At 47.1% G+C, this 23,771-nt stretch overlaps 1 protein-coding gene across 2 annotated transcripts in view; it reads left to right on the top strand.

Annotated features, from left to right (window-relative positions):
• SLCO3A1 (solute carrier organic anion transporter family member 3A1) overlaps window positions 1-23,771 on the top strand; it is a 303,455-nt gene that overhangs the window by 53,943 nt on the left and 225,741 nt on the right. For both annotated transcript variants that reach the window (XM_025438159.3, XM_035714824.2), the window contains exon 2: window positions 8,551-9,016. In XM_025438159.3, coding sequence (XP_025293944.3) covers window positions 8,551-9,016 — 466 coding nt within the window. The remainder of the gene's footprint in view (window positions 1-8,550; window positions 9,017-23,771) is intronic.

The raw sequence follows: 23,771 nt of genomic DNA, 5'->3' as shown, positions 1-23,771 counted from the left end.
TCTAGCATGGCTGCAGGTTTGAGTCTGAGATTCCTGGTAAGCAATGCAAAAATGGAAATGCAGCTCTAATCGAACTGTGTAATAGCCTTTGGTTGGAGGTAGTGAGGCTGGGAGAAGCCAAAAAATTAGTTCCTAGGAGAAGTAGACCTTTTTGTAGTATTTAATTAAGCACATTTCTCCTATCCGCCTTAACCCAATGTTTCTGAAGGTATATATATATATTTTTTTTCAAGGGATGTTCAGTATTTAAAAAAAAATGGATAGCAAAGTTTCAATAAATGCTGCATACTATATATTGATTGATGATTAACAATGAATGGCACCATTTGGAAAATCTTTCCTAAGTCTAGTAGTAAGGAAACCTGTGCATCTTTGTTTAACCCAGGGTTTTCAAAATTATATATGACTTCAAAGCTCTTTTCCTCCCTGCATAGCTTTTAACAATAACTAAGCTTTTTATAAAAATTTAAAGAGAGATACAGAGAGAGAGCATGAGGGAGGACAAAGGTGGGGAGAGAGAGAGAGAATCTCAAACAGGCTCCACTTGGGCGAAGAGCCTGATGCGGGGCTCCATCTCACGACCTTGAGATCATGACCTGAGCTGAAACCAAGAGTCTGACGCTCAACCAGGGGACACCCAGGTGCCCCTTTTTTTCTTGCTTTTTATAGCAAGTTTGGCTACCAGTTGCATAAGGCTGCCTCTGGCTATTTAATAGAACCACATGGATGGGTAAAACCTCACTGATGCAGGGAGTGGGGTGCCCCATCCCTCTGGTGTGGGGCCAGTGACTGGGCATCAGTCCTGGCTTCTCCCTCTGCTCACTAGCTGTGTGGCTGTCAGCAGGATAGTCATTTTCTCCAGCACCCAATTCCTTATCTATAAAATTGTGGTATCAGTATCACCTACCTCATGGAGTCGTAGTGTAGAAAAACATGTCAATGTATGTAAAGTGCTCGCTACTCTGTCTCACGTAAGTAATTAATAATAACTGTTGGAGATGACTGTAATGCGTGTCACCCCTGTTGAGGAGCCTGCTGTGATATCACATTCCAACGAGGTACTGGGTACTAACTACACTGTTTCTTTGGGTGCTGACTCTGCTTCAGAACATGTTCACCCTTTGTGATCGTTGCTTATTTTCACAGTTGCCATCTCCTTGATTCTGCGACCTGGTTGGGGGCATCTCCAGCCCCTGGTTTGGACCCTGGTAGGGTACAGGTATTCAGAGTGGAGTTTTTCAACTGAGCTGACAGCGAGTCTGGGTCCTAGGGCATATAGAGAAGTCAAATTATGTTGAAAACCATTCTGCCTGGGGGTGTATTTGCCTGCATAAGTTGTTAGTGTGTTAGAAACCAATTTCTTAAGACTGCATCTGGTCCTCTAAACGTTTTTGTTGAATGCTGAGGAAATCATTTGACTCCTTTTGTTCTTGAAGTTTCTCTAGTAGAAGAGACCTGGCACTACATAAATTGTGAATTGAAAGAATGACTGAAGTTATAAAAGGTGCTAAAAACAAATGATTTTATAATAGCCTGATGCAGACGTTGCTGATAATGACTATAAAGCTTAGTTGTATCTAGCAGAGATGGAGAATCTTTGTTTTTCAGTGACGGGCCACTGAGCTACAGAGAAAAATCAGTGATGGAATTTGTAAGTAGGAGATTGTTTTAGAAGAGAATCATAAAATGTTACATATTCTCATAGAATTAATTGAACATAAGATTTTGCTACATATAAGCAATGAAAAGTGTGTTTTTGTTGTACTTTAGGGCCGTTTAGGGAAGAGGGTTAGCAGAAGAAATAAGGGAAACTAAGAAATGAGATGCAGAGGGGAAAAAATAGCCTGAGAAAGATGTAAATAATTAAATGGAGAAGGATGTAGGGAACTGCAGGACAGAGGCTTAGAGTAGAGACCAGCGAGGCTTAGGGAGAGACAGGTGGTGACTCTCAGTAATCAGAGGAATTGTCACCGCAGGTACAGTCTGTGGGCTCTCAGGACACTGCTGTGCAGAAGGGGAAAGCCACGTTGCATATTCGCAACCCCAGGCATAACTTCCGTGACAGTGATGAACATGGTAAAGAACATTTCTCCTGCATTTGTGATCATGGTATCTCCCCTGCCAGGTAAAAATTCTCCTGCATTTGAACCTTGTGACAAGCTATGAGGTCAGGATTTTCATCTCCGTATTACAGACAGGAGAAGCAAGTCACAAGTGTGTTAAATGCCTTGCATAGGGTGCCGCAGGTAATGTTTGGCTCTCTAAATCTCTCGTGTTTTCTACCTGCCCCCTTCACACATTCTGATGACTTTGGTGTGGGCTGACGCCCAGAGTTATGTCTAAATCAGAGATTCTCTATGTAATTCCTACTTTGCTTTTTGAGAAAAATGGTTGGAAGATGACAGCCATTTATTATGCGGTCGTAATATGGGCTAAATCACCCACCAGAAATAAAGCAACACTGACTAAATGTCTCTTTTCCCCAGCTGACGTGTGAGGCAGATGAGCGATCTGTTTGCCCGCAGGCCAATTACAGGAGATGTTGTCTTCTGTTACCTGGTTCTGCAAACCTCACATCTTGGAATTCACAAGTGAATGCCTTGTATGTGACATTTCCCGGGTGGCCTAAATTACGTGCTCCAAGGAGCTGCTGTCCAGATGAAAAACAAATCACACAAGGTGCCTCATTTACCAGTGCTGATGTTTCACCAGCGCTACCCTGCTGAAGCCTCACTTCCCACGGTACTGTTGGGATAGCTGTCTTGGCAGCTTCTTCTCACTCCATGCTTTGCCCCACTGCCTGCATAACATTGCTCCTGCTCAAGAACCTCTTTGGCTCCCCACTGACCTCCAAGTCAAGGGCAGACCCTCAGTCCTGGCCTTCAAGGTTGTTTTATTTCTGATTATTCCTCACAGTGTTCTGAGACCAAAAGATCTTCCCCGCCTTATCCCAGGTTGGTCTGAACTGTACCCTCCACCCCCATTGATCTTTGCTGTTGGAATGTTGTGACCCCCACTCATCACCCCCTGTTCATCCTTGTCGTATCCCAGAAGCCTGGAAATATTTTCCTTCAGTGCAACCAAACATATGCTCTCACTCCCTTGAACCCTCTACACTCTGTTCCCCTGTGATGTTGTTTGCTGCTTTCTGCTCTCCCCAGATTATACAGTCCCACGGGGTCGGGATTGTCTCTCAGTTAGAATTACATTTCTTGTACCTGCCATGGAGCAGGCCCTCTGGAAGCGACTTGGAAGTCACGCAGAACATGTGCACCAGTGATGAGGCCAGCCCTTTTAGTGGTGCACCTACTGTGCACCAGCTGCTGAATCATGATCTCATCATGCTCACTTACGGTGCTGTCCAAGGCCGATTTGAACTGGAGGCTTCCTTGCTCCCATGCTGCACCCAGATGACCACGTTACACGGTGGTAAACACCCACGCATGCACAACCCTTCTGCTGTGTCCATATAGGGTGTCTCTGCACACACAGACCTCTACCTGCCTGTGTCTTAGAATTACCTGGGAGCTTTGAAAATACCCATGCTGGGACCCAGCTCTCACAAAGTATATCAGAGTCCCCAGGGGGTGGGGAAGGCTGTCGTGTTTTCACCAGCTCCTCAGGTGATTCCATTCCAGGTCCTATGTCCCCAAGCCAGAGTAAGAAAGTCGCAGCCCTGGGAGGGCTCCTGGGAGTTCTCCTGACCATTGGCTGTCCTCCTAAGAACTTCTCTCTCTCTCTCTCTCTCTCTTTTTTTAAATAATAAACTTATTTTTTTATTGGTGTTCAATTTGCCAACATACAGAATAACACCCAGTGCTCATCCTGTCAAGTGCCCCCCTCAGTGCCCGTCACCCATTCACCCCCACCCCCTGCCCTCCTCCCCTTCCACTACCCCTAGTTCGTTTCCCAGAGTTAAGAGTCTTCATGAAGAACTTCTCTTCTTAGTGAGTTCCCGACTACCTCCAAGCTTTTGAAGGTGAGGAAGGGCTCATCTGTACGTGGCCATGGTCTCTGGGTCCCTCCTCTCTTGGGGTAGACAGCATGGACTGGAGGTCTCCCTTTTGGGCAGGGTCCCTCTTGCTGCAGCTGGCCTGAGTGTGCCTCAGTCATCCTAAGAGGTGAGCCTCCCCAAAATGCAACCTGTTTGCCCATGTAAGCATGTCTGTGTGAACTGAAGATGAGGGAGTGCTTTCAACTTGTATCTAATTTTAAAAGACAGACTTCTAATCTTGAGCAGGGACAGGTTTGTTGATGATGGGAAGGCTGGTAGAGCAGTGGTTCTCAAACTGTGGTCCCTGGAGCACCACCATCATCACCTGGGAGCGGGTTAGACTATAGATTCCCAGCTCCACCCCAGACCCGGTGGTACGCTGAGGTTGGGATCTGGCAGGGATCCAGTCCGTGTGGTTTTGGTGTCACCGAGGTTGAGAAGCACTGCCCTAGATTGATGGTGAGTACCCAGGTGTACCCCTGGAGTCTTACAAAATCTCGGCCTCCTGGGGCTCATCTCAGTGTCTGGAAAGCTGTATTTTTAGCAAGTGCTCCAGGAGATTCTGAAATGCAAGTTTTTTGTTTTTTTGCTTTTTTTTTTTTTTTCCTGAATCCTGCTAGTAGAGACCTGATAAATATTGCATTCTTTTAATAATAACTTCGTATCCACTTGGCACAGGGTAAGGACACTTTTCTTTTCCTCCTGGAGTTATGGCTCCTTCGTCTCTAATTACCAAGACATCTTCCATCCGTTCGTTACCCATTAAGTACAGACAGTCATTCCCTTTAGCACACATCTTTCTCATTGCTGGATTGTTCACTGTCACATAAAAGCCACAAGTGGATTTTATGGCCTCATGCATACTTAATTAGTTCATCTTCTCAAAATTGTGTTTTAAGTGAGTGGAGACATTAGCCTCTGATCTAATTGATCCACAAAACATCTTTTCAGGATGTTTGCAGGGCCCAGCAAACATGATCAGAGGCATCCTTGGGGTTTGTCAGAGACTACAGGTCAAGGAGGTGAGGATCCTACTACTTTTTGTCACCCCTTGTGGGTTCTCTGCAAAGAACAGGGTTGAGGCAGGACAAGAGCTGCAGGCACATGCAGCTCTAGAAGAGCTGATTATTTTTTGTTTTGCCCACAGCTGTCTCTACCCCCACCATCCTTATCTGTCATCATAAATGTCCACACCTGTGTGATATTTTATGACAGGGCACACCTGCCGGAACAGAGCTGTTGTCATGTTTCAGAGATGCCGCCTAATACGTATGTCATTAAGCCTCATGGCAGGAATGAAAAATGACTTCTGCTCCAACCCTTCCCACCTGCTACCCTCCTACCTCTGTTGTCCTTTACTCCCATCGTGGAGGTCACCAGGCTGCTGGAGAGGACTCTAGCGCACCCAGAGGACCCTGCCTGGATGCGTTCCTGCACCCAGCCTCTTCTGGGCATCTGTCAGGACTCTGCACAAAGGGCCGGATGAAGCCTTCTGGAGCCTCCCAGGCAGATAGACTGTGGTCTTTTGTACACCTTAGCTATTGCAGGGCCTTAGCTGTTACAGGCCTCAGGTAGAGCCCTTGTTCCATTGTGCTTGTTTGTGTTAACAAAGCAAAGGAGTGAATAAAGGAAGCCTTTGTTTTTTCCCATGCAGGCCTTCCAGAAAGAACTTCTTTGGGAGTATTTGAAAGCCATTTTGATGGGACCAGACTGGCTAATAAATTTCTTTTCTTGACAATTGCAAATACTTGGTGCCTGAAAAATGAGCTAGCCACATAACCAGGGCTGACTTGAGTGGTGAGCTGGCCTTGACTTGGTTAGAAAGTGCAGTGCAAACAGGAATTAGATTGGAATGTGGGCAACAGAGCGGGTACACAGATGTCCCATCACCAATACCAGTGTTAGGACCCTGTTCTGCTGAGCACACCCACAGGGCCATCGCTGAACGAAGAGTCCACCTCCTTCAGCATATGGGTGCCCTTGCATTAGTGCTGTGCTGCTGACCCCAGACTGAGCCCCCTGGGGGCTGCAGCCTCACCCTCGGCCCCACTCCTGACCAGCTGAGTCAGAAACTCGGGGAGGGACCAGGCATCTGAACTCTTAAGTGGTTCTCAAGTGCTTCCAATCTAGGTGGCTTTGAGAACCACTGGGTTGAAAGAGTGTTTCAACAAGTGGGGTTGAAGGTGAGGTTGGGAGGAATCACCTGACTACTCTTTTTTTCATAAGGTACCTAGAGACATGTTCCTCCTTACAGGTATAGCTGTGTGTGGGTCAGAGGCTGTTGGATGTGCAGGTTTTGACAATGGCGCACCTACACGTTTGGAAGAAGGCTAGATCCGCATGACTCTGTTCCTCCCATTCCTTAGCACACTGCCCAGTGTCTCCGGAGATAGAATTCTGCTTCTAGCAGCTTCACAAATTCTCCTGTGCACTTCTCTTGCCACTGTGCTGTGCCTTTTGTCTCTCTGTTCTCAGTAATAGTTTGCTGGCATTCTTTTTCTACTCTTCTACCATCCACTTGCCACATGATGGCCACACCTGGCATGTCTTTTGCTTTGATGTTGCTGGATGCCCACAGATAAGTGATAGTGGTTAGACAGTCCTAACCAGCGTTTACACCTGTATGTTGTTGGCTCCTGGTTCCTGGCACTCATATCCTCATTTTATAGCTGAGAAAGTGAAAGCATAGGGTGAACTGCCCAAGGTCACAGCATCAGGATGGCCCCAGAGCCCTGGCTCTGTACCCCTCTCCCTGCACTCTCCTGCAAGGTAGGGAAAGGCTCCTCTGTGCTAAGGAACCTTTTGTTATTTCTGATCTGCATGGACATCCTGCCAGGTTGATGTTACTATTCCTGTTTCACAAAAATCAAGGCTTGGACAAATTAAGCAACTTGACCAAAATCCTAGAGCTAATTAAGGGAATGATAGCTGGGATTCAAACTAGGTGTTCCTCTCTCTGTGCTCTGCATTTTTTCCCACTGCACTGCTTGAGATTATCTAATTTCTTTAGGGTGGCATCTGTGGCTCTTGAGAATCTGTTACCAATCCACCTTTCCAACCACTTTCCATACTATTATTTCTTTATTTTAAATCTTTAAAAATATTTTTTATTGGAGTTCAATTTGCCAACATATAGCATAACACCCAGTGCTCATCCCGTCAAGTGCCCCCCCCCCAGTGCCATCACTCAGTCACCCCAACCTCCTGCCCACCTCCCTTTCCACCACCCCATGTTTGTTTCCCAGAGTTAGGTGTCTCTCATGTTCTGTCACCCTCCCTGATATTTCCCACTCATTTTCTCTCCTTTCCCCTTTATTCCCTTTTATATTCCCCAAATGAATGAGACCATATAATGTTGGTCCTTCTCCGATTGACTTACTTCACTCAGCGTAATACCCTCCAGTTCCATCCACATCGAAGCAAATGGTGGGTATTTGTCGTTTCTAATGGCTGAGTAATATCCCATTGTATATATAGACCACATCTTCCATACCATTATTAAATCATGGTAAAAAAGCCATCCAACTTTTGCTCACACTGTTCCTTTAGCCTGGAATGTTTTTCCCTGCCCACTAGGCCTATCAGGTCTCCTAGGACAATAGGGACTCTTGCTGATAATACCCTGCATAGAACTCGCAAACAGCAGGGTGTGGGGGGCATTTGCATTTTCTCTGTAGCTCAAAAGCCCTAAAATAATGCATCTCCTCTTGACCTCCCACCTTCTGTGATGTTGCAGCATGAATGTAATATCCACTTTGTGTTATAGCTGTGCTTGTCTGCCTTTCTGCAAGGTGGCTTCTTGGGGACAGGTGTCACCTCTTCCTTTTTGCTGTGTGTGTGTCTAGGGAATTGCCAAGCCACAAGTAGAGGTTTAATATTTGTTAAAACAGATGGAGGGCAGACTAGAATACAGAGGTGGGAAAAGCCTTAAAAACTTTCCATCCAGAGGCCCTTGGCAGGTCTGCAGTGCACAGAACAGTTGAGGATGTGTTCATTTGAAGGTCTCCAGGGAAATGTACGTTGGAAATTTCCAGAAGGAAACAGAGCTAATGATTATCCCAATGAGCTAATTTAGCATGTCCATTTTGCCAGCTAGGTTTTTGTTTTATTTTCTTTAGGTATGCTTTGCTAACCTCCCAGTGAAGAGCCCCTGGCCCCGTGCCCTTGAAGCGTGGACCTTCTAAATAGGGTGTAGTTGGGAGCCTGCGAAAATGGACTTCAGGGCTTGGACGGGAATCCCGAGCCCTATATGGTGGTGGCGTGTGGGGAAGGGGATGTTGTTTCCCAAGTGTAGACAGTATCTTTCAGGATGGAAACAGGTGCCCAGAAACCAACCAACCAACCAACCGTCCTGCCATTGGGAAAGTTAACTCTTTAACCGTCGAGTCAGGGTTATCATGCCAGGTATCTTTCGGATTCTTCAGGTTTCAGTCCTTTGCACCGGGGGCAGGGGCGGGGCGGCCGGTGCACTGCGAGGCGCGGGGGGGGGGGGCGGGGGCGTCCTCCCCGGGGGTGTCCATCAGCCCCGGCCTTGACGTGTGGTTCTGTGTCCGCAGGTGAGCGTCCTGACCACCCTGGAGCGCAGGTTCAACCTGCAGAGCGCCGACGTGGGCGTCATCGCCAGCAGCTTCGAGATCGGGAACCTGGCGCTCATCCTCTTCGTGAGCTACTTCGGGGCGCGCGGGCACCGGCCGCGCCTCATCGGCTGCGGCGGCATCGTCATGGCCCTGGGCGCGCTGCTGTCGGCGCTGCCCGAGTTCCTGACGCACCAGTACAAGTACGAGGCGGGGGAGATCCGCTGGGGCGCCGAGGGCCGCGACGTGTGCGCCGCCAACGGCTCGGGCGGCGACCAGGGCCCCGACCCGGACCTCATCTGCCGCAGCCGGACGGCCACCAACATGATGTACTTGCTGCTCATTGGCGCCCAGGTGCTCCTGGGCATCGGTGCTACGCCCGTGCAGCCCCTGGGCGTCTCCTACATCGACGACCACGTGCGGAGGAAGGACTCCTCGCTCTACATAGGTAGGCGCGCCCCGGGGGGCTCTTGCGCGCTCTCCAGGCCCCGCGCCCCGGGCCCCGCGGTCCTCAGCCTCGGCGGCACGTCTGCCGCGCGCGTGGGCTGCCCCAACTCGGAAAGATGCAGGACACCTGAGCTGCGCCCCCAGCAAGTCTGGTGTAGTTGGTCTGGGGTGCCACCTGGGCGGGCGTGGACTGTTTGGGTTTTTGAAAAAATATTCCCCAGGTGATTTCAGCGCGCAGTGGAATTTGAGGTCGCCTTTGCTGGAGCGTTAAGAAGCTGTGAATGGGAAGCCACGGTGGTGGTGGTGTGTTGGGGGGGGGGGGGGTAAGGTGTATTTATCTGCCTTTCGTGTGTGTGCATTAGCCATACTTGGGCCCTACACGTTGGAAACCCCAGTTTTTAACAATTAGAACGATCTTCTGCTTCTCATCCTATTAAAGTTCAAAGAGGGAGATGATGGTATTTCCCGCATTTGGTATCATTCAAAGTCGGTGACTTCTGGCAACTTTCTGTAATGAGGATATAAGCAGGAGCTAGATATTTAGGAAGGAATAATGTACATGTGAGTTTTTTTTAAAAAAATTATTTTGCATCATGGCTTCTGATATTTTGTGCTGGCAAGGTGGAAGCCATTTATCGGTCTAAGGTTAAGAAACCTTGAAACGGGAGTCCTTACAACAAATGGGGTCCTCGGTCACAGCTTTGGGGCACTGGGGCATGGTCATTCATAGGGTGAAGGCCTGCTGAACATTTCTATTCCCCGTTCGTGAAGTGTAATTTTGCCTTCTGCAGGCAGTGGTGGTGTTTCGAGCTCTCCCCACTCAGAAGACAGAATTACCCCTACCTGTGGAAGCCTTTTGCTTCCCAAAGCACTGTGCCTCGAAGTATTGTTAATTGCCATGTAAAGGTTTAGGTTGAAATAGAACTAGAGAGGCACCTGGGTGGCTCAGTACGTGAAGCGTCTGCCTTCGGCTCAGGTCATGATCTCTGGGTCCTGGGATCGAGCCTTGTGTCAGGCTCCCGGCTCAGTGGGGAACCTGCTGCTCCCTCTGCTGCTCCACCTGCTTGTGCATGCTCTCTCTGTGTCAAGTAAACAAATCTTAAAAAAGAATAAGATAGAATTTGGCATAAAGCTTTGTACCTGTTGAGCTTCCACCATGCTCTGTCTGCCCAAGGTTTCTGAGATAGCAGGGTTTGGCATAGTTACATACCTCCATACCGAGCTGAGGCTTTCTCAGCTATGGAGTAAATGCTTTTGTTGGACAAAATATGTTGCAAATGTGGGTTTCTGCTCTCTGAACAGGCTTGGTGAGGAAAGTGGAGAGTGTGTGCCTCTCCGTCCAAGGATAGAGCAGCTGGAGCCTGGTTGTGACTTAGCTTTCATTACGATGTGGAACACAGAAAACTTCCTAGGCTGAAGATGGCCAGACCCTCTCCCCATATGGTCAGGGTAGGAACTAAGGACATTGTTGTTTCTACAGCTGGAGTGACAGCCACCCCACATGAGTCTCTTGCAGACTAGGACATGGGCTATGGCATATAGCCACATAGCTTCCTGGGGTTCGGTCAGATAATTGGTCTTGGACTTGACTGATGTTACCCTAAGACCCTGGGAGAGATGTTTTCTGGTAGCAGTAACAGCAGGTAGATAAAGCACAGAAAAGGAAGTGGGGAATGAAAAGCTGAGGTCTTGTTTCTGATGATAGATTCAAGCTGAAAAATTTCTCCCCACGATCCCTCCTTAAGTCCTTTCAGTGCTGAATCACGTCTGCTTGGGGCTTCCTACCTGGGGCAGCAGGCCCAAAACCCTCTTCTGGAAGTCTACCCTGCTGAGTTAGACCATGGTCTTTCCCCGCAGTGCATAGGGCCTGGTTTATAGGTGCAAAGCTGTAAAGTGAGGAGGTACTTTGGTTTTGTGTGTAGCATATGGAGACATGGGCAGTAGGGATGACCATTCAAAGCAAAGGGCCTTTTCCAGTTGAGGCCGCATCCATGTCTGTGGGATTCGCTGTGAGTCTTTGTTAGCAAGAATGTTTCAGGCTAATTTCTACTTGGGCACCATTTGTTTTTTTTCTTCTGTGGTAGCTAAACAGAGTTGAAAGTGTCTATTTGTGTGGTGCATGGACCTCTCGGTGGCACTGGTCCATCTGGCAAATTCCAAAACATGACCGTACATAGCCATTGAGATGGGCTCTCTGAGTGCCTCTGAACTGGTTTCATGGGTCTCTGTTTACAGGGAACAGAAAAGAGGAAGCCTTCTGCAGAGATAGGCCTCAGTAGGTGGTCTTATCCCATGCATGCTTTGGATTCTCTAGGAACAATCTAAGAAGACCACAGTATATGCAGAGTGTAACTGGTTCCTTCATTTGTCATACAGGACATTAAAAACAATGTTTGTGATCATGAGAATATTTTAGCATTTATCTGCTCTAATGGCTTTAATGCCACTTAAAGCTTTGGGATGTCTATGGGGGAACCTACTGAATGGGACAGATGAATTATGGCCTTATATATTGCCTGCAGAGAGGAGGAAAGTCAGAAGGGATGGGCACTGGAACTGTTTGTCTAGATGTGTGCCCACCAGGGTGGAATAGCATGTGTGTCCCCTGGTTTCAGCTCCTACAAAGCTGGTGAAGAGAGTGAGGCCCACAACCATCTGGTCATATGCCTAAAACGTGAGTGTGGATTGGAGATGGAAAAGATGATAAATACTGCCTTTGTAAAACACAGACTTCTTCACAGCTGATCCTTTTCCTGTGAATGTCCACAGAAAAGGGGATGATGACCATGTAGGCTCAGCCACAGGACATGGGTGGTGAGACTTACCCCTGGGTTGTGCATGTTCTGAGTCACCAGTCGCTCCTGGGGGCTCACCTGTGGCCACGTCGTGGACGCTCTAATGAAGGGGAAATTGAAGCATTCCATCTCAAGTCAAGCCGATATTGTCCTCTGGAGTGACTGTTTGCTTTGGACTGTTGTGGCCGTGCCACTGCCAAGCTCCTGAATTCCTTGATGGGCCATTCACCAGGGGCTTCTCTGGCTGGCACCATTCTGCAGCTGCCCCTCTGTGTGGGGAGGGAGCCAAGGGAGCTCATTACCAGGGACAAAACCCGCTGAATGGGAACACGTCTCTGCTGGCAGGCTTCTCCCTACCGTACAGTGTGGAGCCAAGCCTCACGGAGCAGCTAGACAATGAGCTGTGGCTGGCACGTGGCATCCTTTCCTCCTAGAGGGACTGATGGGGCCGAGTGACAGTGGAGACCATCTGAAATGACACATGACCAGGGTCCAAGAGTCGACCTTTTGGGAGTCTCCTCAGTGAGCCTCTGGCCCATGACACAACCTCCTGTTAGCTCAGTTTTCTTAGCTGTTCTGTTTCCCCAAATTCAAAACCTGGCAAGTCCTATTGTAGGCAAGAGTAAGTAGGATAATATAATGGACTCACTCAGTGTGTCCTTTGTTAGGTCCCTGGGTCAGTCGGTTGCAACCTTGTCCTGTTTGAGGGAAAAGGTGAAATGGGAGTGATAGATTTTTAAAATAACTTTATTCCTGGTTGAAAAGTATTCCAACTTTTCAACTGTTGACAACTTTGGAAGTACAGAGAAAGAAGAAAGAATCACTACTCTTAGCTTTATGATCATATAAGTTCTCTCCCCCCCCCCACACCGCATTGGTATGCTTTTCTACCAAAAATGTGTTTAGGGGTACCGGGGTGTGCAGTTGGTAAAGCGTCCGACCCCTGGTTTCAGCTCAGGTTGTGGTCTCAGGGTCCTGAGATTGAGACCCGTGTTGGGCTCTGTGCTCAGCGTGGAGGCAGCTTGAGACTTTCCCTCTTTCCCTCTCCCCCTCCTCTCCCAAAATAAAGAGATCTTTAAAAAATTGTGTTTAGGGCAACCCCGGCGCAGCAGTTTAGCGCAGCCTGCAGCCCGGGATGTGATCCTGGAGACCCGGGATTGAGTCCCACGTCGGGCTCCCTGCATGGAGTCTGCTTCTCCCTCTGCCTGTCTCTCTCTCTCTCTCTCTCTCTCTCTCTCAATAAATAAATAAATAAATAAAAATCTTTAAAAAAATTTGTGTTTATAATAAATGCATCTCTCAATATTTGATGCATGTTGCCGTGTGTTACTAAATATTTTTCTGTGATGTTGCTACTGCATATGTAGCATTCTCTTGCAGATCTCTACCATAATGTTTAATGCCCTCTATTGTTGGACATGTGTTTTTTTAAAGGGTTCCTTGTTGTTAATGAGGCAGACAGGAACAGGGATTCTGAGAGATGCAGTGACCTGCCTGAGAATACTTAGCTGAATGGAGCCAGACTCTGGGTCTGACGGTGAAGGTTTTCCCATGTACGTCTAGGGCCTGTCACAAGGCTGGGGTTGTCGGTGGAGGGGGGGGGGCGGTGGATGGTCCAAGGGGTCAGGTACAAGTCAGGACATTGCACAAGACTGCATGAAGCCTTAAGGAAATAAAAATCGCAGGAGCCCGGCAAGGAGGGAAGAGCACAGTGTGCCTCACAGCCCAGGGGAGAGGGTGGGATCAGAATGGGGAGTGTGTGTCAAAGCCTGAGATTGGGGGAGTTGGGAGGCAGAGGGAAGGGTGGTTCGGGCTAATAGTCCAGGGCAGGGTTCTGGAACTCCTGCTGCTCCGAGTAGACGTGGGTGTAGATGAGAGCTGTCACTCAGCTGGTATATTCCGCCTTCTGCTTCCCTGTCTCCAGCGATGCAGGGCACTCCCCCCGCCCCCCCCAACTGGATGTTCATTCCCTTCTTGAACCATGATAGCCATTAGGTAATTGTGCTTGTGTTGTGTTAGAAATCTGGTTTACAGCTTCACACATGCTGCTGCTTCTGATTCTGTCCCAGTACCTCATTTTGAGATAATGCTAGAATCCTAAATCGCTGCAAAATACAAAGAAGTCCCCCATGCCCTCCACCCAGTTTCCCCCAGTGGTAACATGGCACTTAACTGTAGCACAATATCAAAACCAGGAAATTAACACTGGTACAGTCCATGGAGTTTACTCAGATTTTACTGGTGTTATGTGCACTTATTTGTGTGTCTGTCTGTGTGCATATGTATATAGTTCCGTGCAATTTTATTATGTGTGTGGGAGGTCTTCAAAATGCAGAAACCAGATCATTTTGAGTCTTGTGTGTTTGGCGGACCTACACACAGGCAGCAGTAATACATGCACGCACATGTGTGCATACACAGAGGGAGGATATCGAGAGAGAGAGAAGTTTTAGGTAGAATGGCAGCTGGCTAGAGGAAAACGAGTTTTCGAGAAGGCTTCCCGCGGGGGCCCTTGCAGACTGCCCGAACACACAGAGCAATTGCTCCCAAGTCGGGCGGCACACGTATTACACACAAACTTGTTGTGTTTTATTTTTTATCACTTACATCGAAACCCAGTGGAGCCCTCTGTGTTCCAGTTGATGCAAAGAGGAATTATTCTCAGATTTCATCTGCCAAGTGTTTTAGTGCAAAGGTCACTATGATACCAGCCAGCAACCAGAGAGAACCAGACTTCTCGTCAGAGCCCTGGGAGCCCAGAGTTATTTTGCTTCTGATGAGTTTTTATTTTAACTTGACATTGGGTAAAATGTGTTTTAACTCTCCAAAGAGTGTGGGTCGGGTATGGATCAAATACACTGTGACTGTAGTTCGTCTGAAAAAATAATTAAAAAGCTCTCCCTCATGGGAGCAAGCATAGCTCATTACAGTCTTGCAACTTCATTGATATTGAAGTTACCCTCATTAATTTCTTTTTCTAAAATAAATGACACTGTAAAACTGGTCAATTTGTTTTGGCTCTGTTCCACCCCCTCTCCCCAGCTGCTGGTCACATGCCATTCTCAGTGTGTTTTAGCAACGTGCTAGGAAACGTGCATGTGGCTCTTATCTGGTGCTTCCATATTGCCTGGGCTGCTAGATGCTTCTTGTTCGTTTTCAGCTGCTCATAATTCATGCCCCGTGGTTCATGGAATTACTTCTGTGCTCACTGGCTGCGTGACCTTGGACGAGACTCCCAGCGTGGGCTCTGGAGTCTGACAGTTTTGAGATTCAAATCCTGGCTCCCCCACAGACCTGCCACCAGGATTTTGGACACCTTTCTAGTTGACTCGAACCTGCTTCCTAAGCAGTAAAATGAGGCTGGGATCTACCTTGCAAGGCTTTGCCTCTGTATCCTTTGTATTAGGATCTTGTTCACGGTGGAGATTGATAAACACTGTCCTGTTCATTTTTATGGTCCTATCCTTACCATTTCTGATGTAGAAAGGAGGTGAGAGTGAGTGACTTATTTGAAATACACAGGCACGTCTCTTGACCAGGGTAGTTGGATCCTGATTTTCAGCTTGGGACATAATCCATCTAGTGGATCTAAGAATAGCAACCTCTTCAGTCCTGAATTAAATCAGCAGGGATCTTCTTAGCCTGCAGACCCCTTCCTGTGGCTCATCTCAAAGTATGTAAAGTGCTAGCAGGGCTCCAGGCAGCAGGTGATCTGCTCCATGTTAAGTCAGGGACACTCTAGAGTAAGGCCATTGCCACGATGTGATATACTGGTTAGCTTTCTGGGTTTCGACACATTGCTTCCTAATTTGCTTCTTAATGTTGGCTCAGTTCTTCAAAAGAATGTATTCTCATTTTAGCAAAGCTGGGAAAACCCAAAATATAATAAGACAAATAATTTCTAGCCCAGGTACCTATAGAAAGTCGTCAGTCTTTAGGTATATTCCAGCCTTTTTCTTTGGTCTTAACTAAAAACATATACAATGCTATATGTACACCTACTTTTAATTGATGTATTGTAAATTTATTAATCAGTTATATGTGAAATTAATGAATTATGGTAACTGCAGGGTGTTAATCTGGAAATGTTGGACATTTGAGTGATGAACATCTTTGTGGCGATAGCCACATTCACATCTGCTGAAAACTTTAAAAGCTCAGGTTCCTGTAGATGATTCAAGGTGAGCTAGAAAAGCAGCCCTTGGGTCTTGCTGTGACTTTTTCCAAAATACGTGAGGCAGAAGCGTGTCCTGAAAGAGGCTTTGGGCCAGCCAGGAATGTTGATGCCTTTGTTCTGCAGCCCTCTCCCATATCTGCTGATCAGGGGTGCAACCTTGGCTTTTTAAAAAAATATTTTATTTATTTATTTGACAGCAAGAGAACATAAGCAGGGTGAGCAGCAGGCAGAGGGAGAAGGGAGAAGCAGGCTCCTCTCTGAGCAGGAAGCCCGATGCGGGACTCGATCCAGGACCCCGAGACCATGACCTGAGCTGAAGGCAGACACTTAACCAACTGAGCACCCCAGACCCCACTCAGGGAAGCAGTCTTAACTGCTGCAGGAGCTCACCTTGCAAATGACAAAGAGCAGACTATTTGGAGGCTGAGGATCCAGGGGTTCTCGCTTCATCCCCTGCCATTTGATTCCCTGGGAATGCAAAGTCCATCTTGCCAAACCTTCTGATTTTTAAGAGTGACTGGAAATCTGTATTTATAAGTGGACTGAAGTGCCAGCTCTTTGGGATCCCTTCCAAAAAACCCTGTGTGAGTCAACAACATGTAAGCCAGCTCAAACATGTCGGTGGCTTGCCGTTTTGGACTCTTCGCTCTTCAAATTGCATTCACCTTTTGAATGGCGAAAAAATGAAACAAGAAAGGAAGCGGGGTGGTAAGGAGAGCAGTTGCACATATGGATGCCACAGCCAGAATAAATAGTGTCCTCTACTGTGATTCCAGGTGGTATGGGCATTGGGTTGGGGAGGGGAAGGAGGGCTCTTGCACAGGGCACAGTGGTAGAATGGAGCAGAGTGGATGTCTGCTCCAGAGCCTCTCGGGGTGCTAGTCTGGCTGAGGCTTGGCTCTCTTGCCTCATTAGACTGGGAATCCCAGAGTGGAAAAGATGTGGAACCGTTCTTCCAAGGTAAGCATGTCTGGATGAAGATAAGTGCCACTCAGAGTTTCCTGAAGGGAGTGTTGGAATACAGAAACCAGTACTGTCTTGGGGTTGTTGGGGCCTGTGGATGTTTCCTGTGTGTGTGAGCATCTTTGCTGAGTGATTTTAGAAGCTAGTATTCGAAGTTTTGATAGACCAGGTGTAAGACCAGAGAGGCCCAGACTCCGCTAGAGAAGATTCTCGGGGAGGGTGAAAGATGCAGGGGATGAGGGGGTGGTCCCTCTTTCCGCACTCCAAAGGCTCATTATTTCTTTACTGCCAACCTCTTACTGCACCTGACTAGTGAAAGCAGACTCATTTTGTTTTTCTTTTCAACTGTAACACAGGCATTGTTCTTAAATATAAAAGATTCTGAGCTATTTTCCTGAATAGCATGCATATTCTTTATTTGTAGATTATTTCCTTCTTATCTAGAATAATCTTGGCTTTATCTCTTTTTTTTTTTTTTTCCTCCTGTTCACCTGCAAGAAGCCTTGAGTGAGAGCAGCTGTGTGAAGGGTTTGGTTTCTGTGGAGAGTTGTGATTTGCTGCTCTTAACACTGGCATTAGAGGTTAATGGTCTTCCTCTTTAGTGGGAAGTGAGCTCTTCCTTGCTGGAGGAATTTTTTTTTCTTTAGATTTTATTTATTCATCAGAGATACACAGGCAGAGGGAGAAACAGGCTCCTTGAGGGAGCCCCATGTGGGACTCCATCTCAGGACCTGAGCCAAAGGTAGATGCTCAACCACTGAGCCACCCAGGTGCCCCTTTGTAGAGGATTCTTGTGCTGAAAGGTCTTACGGCAGAGTCGTTGTTGTGGACATTTGCTTTTTCCTTGTCCCACACCTTGTTTTTTTTTGTGATGGAAAACTGCTTTTCCCCAAGGTGGTTCTCCTAGGCTGCAGATGTGATCATGTGGTCCAGGCGTGGCCAACTGTAATACAGGATAGGGCTCTCATGTACAGGGATTGGCCCAAGGAGCGTGACAACCAAGTCTACCATGAGGTGGGACAAAAGGACTCAGTGACAGAGGTCACTTGCTTTTCCAGGACTGCTAGCTATAAGCACTCAGTGAGCAGAGAGGCCAAGGTCTGTCGTTGCGGCTCTGTGCAGAGATCTGGACCTAGGCATGAAGACTGCACAAAGGAAGGCAGACTGGGGGAAGAGAAGGCAAGAGGGCTCCTCAGATCCACCTGTGCCTAAATCGAGCATCTAGCTCTTGGAATCCCAGTGACTTGAACACATAAATTGTCCTTTACAACATTTGCAGCCCAGAGGCTTGGATGCCGTGTCAGGTTATGGAAGAGTTATTAGATGGATTGCTTTCCTCTTCAGATCTGACCACACACCTTCCGACAAAGACCATGTTTCTGGGCAAGGAAACACACATGTAGAGCAGTTGTCCTCTGATCGCAGAGCTAGCTCTTTTATGATGCCAAGCTGTTCACCCATGGCCCCCTGAAGAACTGAAAAACTCCTGACCCTATGCATTCAATAAAAAGGGTTGCGTTGGAAGTTCTGATCTTTTCATTATTTCATAGCATTTAAGTTCCAGGATAAGGGACCTCGAGGCCAAAAGTGATGCCCTTTCTGCTTTCTTTCTCCCTAACCACCCCACAACAAACAAAGTGTTTAAAAATAACTGGTTGGCAAGCAGGCTTTGTGCGGGAGCAGGAAGTGTTGAATGGCAAGTCGTGTATGTGGGCAGGAGAGCGTCCAGCATATCAGCTTATTATTCAGTGGTGCTGTTTATTGAATGGAAGACACCTAAGCAGCCCTGGCTCCTGTACTGGACTGATATCGCCAAAGCTACCTTAACTCCCTGTAATGTCATATTGTCAGGAGTGAAGACGCTAAATGAGTATGCTCCATTTGTAACTTGGCTTTGCTGTTTCAGTCCTGCCAAGCGCTTTGTGTGGTGTGTGTGTGTGTGTGTGTGTGTGTGTGTGTGTGCACGTTCTTATTTTTGCTCACATGCAGCTGAAAATCTGAACACACCAAAGTGTTAGGTGGATAAGGGGGACTCCTAAAAAAATTAGGTATAGTTTTTAGAGCTGGGGTTCAGGAATTTGCCTTAAGAGTGTGAAGAGAAATCGGAGGCTACATAACTGGGCTGCTTGAACCCAAAGCTTCCTGAGAGTGCTTTTTGGGGCAGGGATCCATGACCTTCTAAAATTATACGGAGAGGCAGGTGTACTCCTGTGGGGAGGCTTTCACTGGCTACTCCAAGAAAGGGGTTCATGACCCAAAAAAGGTTAAGGCCACACAAAGCCCTTACATGGGGCAGACCCCAATGATGAGCAACTGGACATAAGTGAAATAAAGATAGTTGAGGTGATGGGCTGTACAGAGTGAGATGGAATGTTGTTCACTGCTCAGCTGTCAACTTGATCTGCTCCCTGGGGAGCCGCTGTAATTCCAACAGGAAGCACTTGGAGCATCACTCAGGCAATGTGGGTGAAAAGTCAAAATGTGTTCGCATGACTCTGGAGACATCCTCTCAGCCTTCCTCCTCCTCCTGTTCCTCCCTTTCCACCCCCTCCCCTAAATTCCTTTGGGGCTAAAATTTTCCATCCCTTCTTTCAGCCTAACTGTGGGTGTTTTGGGTAATATTCAGCAAATTTTCTGTGCTGGTTTGAACTGATGCACCGATAGGAAAATCAACTTTTTTTTCTCTAAAGGCAAAAACATTTTAAAAATGTACTCAGTTCATTAATGGAATCTGAACTCTCGAAGTCAAAACTTTCCATGTGTTCTTACAAAGAACATTTCTGTGGGGGCAATTAAAAACAGACCAGTAGGGAAAAAGTTCTGAGGGACCCCAAAAAATCATCTGGGGACATGGATGAACTTGGTTAAATTTGTATGGGCAGAATGTTTTATCCCATGCTTTTTGGGATCACTGCTGCACTTAACCCCCTTTCTATCTTTACCAATTCCCATTGCCTCTTATTTCAGGTATGGGATTGGGGGAAGGGCTTGGGGGAGACATACTTTCAATCTAATGTTCTGAGCACAAGTGGATGTGATTTCCCAGTGCCTCCCTTTCTGCCCAAGGCATTACCAATAAGACACATGTTGGCCCACCTGCCTTGTGGGTTGCTGATGGAGTTTACAAAGGGAATTTGGATTCCCAGCAAGAGGTCTCATTAGCACAGCAAGGATCTGATAGAATCTAAAATTGTGTATGGACACTTGGAACCTTTTGAAACCCATTGGTGTCTATTATTAGATCTAAATTATTTCACCTACCCAGTCTGTACATTGGTATCATGGGGCAGGGGAGGAGGAGAACCTTGCCTTGATCCAACCTGATCAATTGAATTGGCTTAAGCATGCATTAATACCTGTGAATCTGGGGCTGAGGGCAAAATTCAAAAGCCAGGGGGTGGCAGGAGAACAAAATGTCTCCTGTGTCGGTGCTTTTATTTTTTAATATCCACCTTGTTAGTGGTGGTGAGCAAGTGATTAATTTTAGGAGTCATTGTGGTCACAAAGAACAATGAACAGCTGTCTGCTTATTTGGACTAGTGTGTAAAGCACATGTGGGTTTGAATAAGGACTTTAACAACACTGGGCTCACTAGGTCTCTATGGCGTCTTGCTGTATGACACCTAGAGGATGGGCACTCTGCCCGTGGTCTCACTCCCTTCTCCTAAAGCCCAGGGAGACTGGAGTTGCTGTTCTTTTTGTGCACACAAACAAACTGAGGCAGAGGAGGTCAGGCAACTTGTCCAGGGTCCTACAGCTAGTGAGTGGCAAGGCCCAGCTGGTAATCCTCATCTTTAGTATCCCAAAGGGCATGTGTTTTCCACCATATGCTCCCCTCCTTTGTCCTTCGACACTGCTGTGCTCCACCAGCATAATAGAGGACTCCAAGCATACCCTACTTAGTATTAAATGTGCCCTCACTCAGCGACTTCATTTTTTTTTTTTTTTAACGGTTTTAATTATTTTAGAGAAAGTGCATGCACATGGTAGGGGAGGGACAGAGGGTAAGGGAGAGTCCCAGGCAGACTCCATGCTGAGCATAGAGCCTGACATGGGGCTTGATCACAGGACACTGAGATCATGAACTAAGGTAAAACCAAGTCTGATTCTTAACCAACTGAGCCACCCAGGTGCCTCAACTACTCCTTATTTACATGCATGTTTCTCTCCCTGTCTCTCTCTGCTATACCAAATACCTGGAAATGTTCCTGATTCTTACAGTAAAGTATGAAATGGGTATTGAGAATCTAGGCCAGGGGAGGTGATGGGTGTATGGTGCTTAGGGCCTGGCTTCTTTGTGGGAATTTTGAAAACTCTTATCAGATAAAGCTTTGTTCCTATGACAAAAGCCACGAGAGATGTTTTCACAGTCTCCCTGTAGTAAAGTGACAGACACTCACCAGACAGTTTTGTTTACTTTCTGGGCCCTGTAGCCTTTAATTGGTGTACAGTCATTGCTCTTACACAGCTTGGACTTGGGGTTTTTCACTCCCAGGTGTGGCCAAGCTGGCTGGCTTTGCTCTGCAAGGCAGGAGTGATCTTCTCCCCCACTAGGCTACAGCTGGGACGAAAATGGTAAAAAGGTAGAATAAAAAAGGCTTTGTGGATCTTGGAGGAACAGGTGAGATAGGAAGATGAAAGAACGAGCAGAGACCAGTGGGCTGGAATACTGTGATGCCCAAGGCCTTTTATCGTGGGGAAACTATCAGCAGCCTGTCTGGCCAATCCTATGGTGTCCCAAAGACCTTCCAGAGTAGAAGATCCATGGAAATGAACTGGCAACAGGAGGAGTGGTGACCTGGTGGATCAGATGGTGGCAGAGACCTCCTCATGTTTCCTTGTCCTGTACTGGGATGTCCAAGTAGCTGCACACTCTTCCTAGCAGATCTCCTTAATCCACACTGCCCTGTGAGCTTGTTTAGGTGGCCTGCAGACAAATGACTGTCTCCTGTTGGTCCACCTGGGGGAGTGTAGGGCGGGCTCAGAGGGCAGACCCTGGGATCGAGCCACCAGGTGTTCAATTAGGAATGTCAGTGCAGGGGATCCATGGGTGGCTCAGCGGTTTGGCGCCTGCCTTCATTCAGCCCAGGACACGATCCTGGAGTCCCAGGATCGAGTCCCGCGTCAGGCTCCCTGCACGGAGCCTGCTTCTCCCTCTGCCTGTGTCTCTGCCTCTCTCTCTCTCTCTCTCGAATAAATAAAATCTTAAAAAGAAAAAAAAGGAATGTCAGTGCAGAGGGGAGGTTGGGAGATGATGCTCCTCTGGCTCATGACTCCAGATCCCTATTTTCAGCTTCCTTTTTAAAAAATTATGGTAAAAACAAAATAACCTAAAATTCACCATCTTACCCATTTACAAAATATACTGTTTAGTAGTGTTACCTGTATTCATGCTGTTGTGTGGCAGCCCTCCGGAACTCTCTCATCTTGCTTTATTCAAACTCTGCACCCCGACCCTGGCAGCCCTGTTGTGCTTTGTGTGTGTTGTGCTTTGTGTTGTGTCTTTGTGGGGTCTGCCTATTCTAGTTACCTCTTCTAGGTGGAATCCTACAGTTTTTGTTCTCTGGTGACTGGCTGATTTCTCAAGGTCTATTCCTGTTGCAGCACGGGTCACAATTTTCTTCCTTTTTAAAGGCTAAATCTTATCCTTTGTGTGTCCATAACACATTTTGTTGATCTGTCTATTCCTCCGTGGACATTTGGATTGCTTCCACCACTTGGCAGTGGTGAGTAGTGCTGCTCAACATCTGTGTGCAGTGTATTTCTGGCTCGTTAAGAGACAGCTCTCCACTTGGGTGTCCTAAGATGGTATTGAGCTCTGTAAGTCCAAAATTCACCTCCTTAAGTTTTCTCCTGAGTTAGCTTTGTCATAGATTCACTGTGTCCTTTTACTCCTTGCACTTAAAAATAAGCCACCACCTCTTACTGATCATGGCTTCTGGAGGTCTCTGGTGTCTGGGCCCATCCTCTCTTCATTCCCCTTCAGTACCCCCAGGTCAGGCCCTCCTTACCTCTCCCTAGGAGGAGTGTGTCTACCTTTGATGCTTAAGCTTAATCTGACCTATGTCCAAGGTGTCCATCACGAAGCTCCAGAGCAGGCTCTGAACGTTTACAAACCTGAAGAGATTCATGTTGTTCTGGAACCTTTGTTACAAAAGTTCCAAAGCCTCTGCATGGAATTTAACTGGGTTTCATTATATGCCCAGTGGGTAACGAAATACGGTTATGTGTATTAAAATAATGCATATATTTAAGATAATAGTACTGTACATTTTCGAGAGACTTAAAATAAGCTGACTCCTTTTTAACAGAGACCTACTAAATTTAATTGTTTACATAGCATTTGTGCATTGACTTAACAAATCCTGGGAGCTAACCATGGGTCAATCCCAGTGCACGGTGCTGGGGATACACAGATGGATCAGACCTAGCCCATAAGACTAGTAATATCAGCAAACATTTATGCAACATGTTCTGTGGGCCAGAGGCTGGGTAGAGTTCTCTACGTATATTATCTGGTGTGATTCTCCAAGCTATCTTTTAGGTTTTCTTGTCTATGTTTTATGGAAGGAGATTAAAACACAGAGATTGGGTAACTGGCCCAGTAAGGGACAGTATGGAAACTTGAGGTGGGTTGGGGTGGGGCTGGGGTTTCTTTCTCCAAGGGATGTGTTCCTCTGCTTCCCAGCAAGCTCTACGTGAAATTATCATGAAATCTAAGAGCTTGAAACACAGGAGGGCAGGATGAGACACCAGGCTGATAAGAACCTACACATGCATTTGTATATGTTGAGTTGGAAAATATTCACCAAATGTGCTCA

The sequence above is a fragment of the Canis lupus genome, chromosome 3, assembly GCF_003254725.2.
Source record: "Canis lupus dingo isolate Sandy chromosome 3, ASM325472v2, whole genome shotgun sequence".
NCBI lineage: Eukaryota > Metazoa > Chordata > Mammalia > Carnivora > Canidae > Canis > Canis lupus.
The sequence above is the reverse complement of the archived record's forward strand: the minus strand, read 5'-3'. Positions and strand labels throughout refer to the sequence as shown.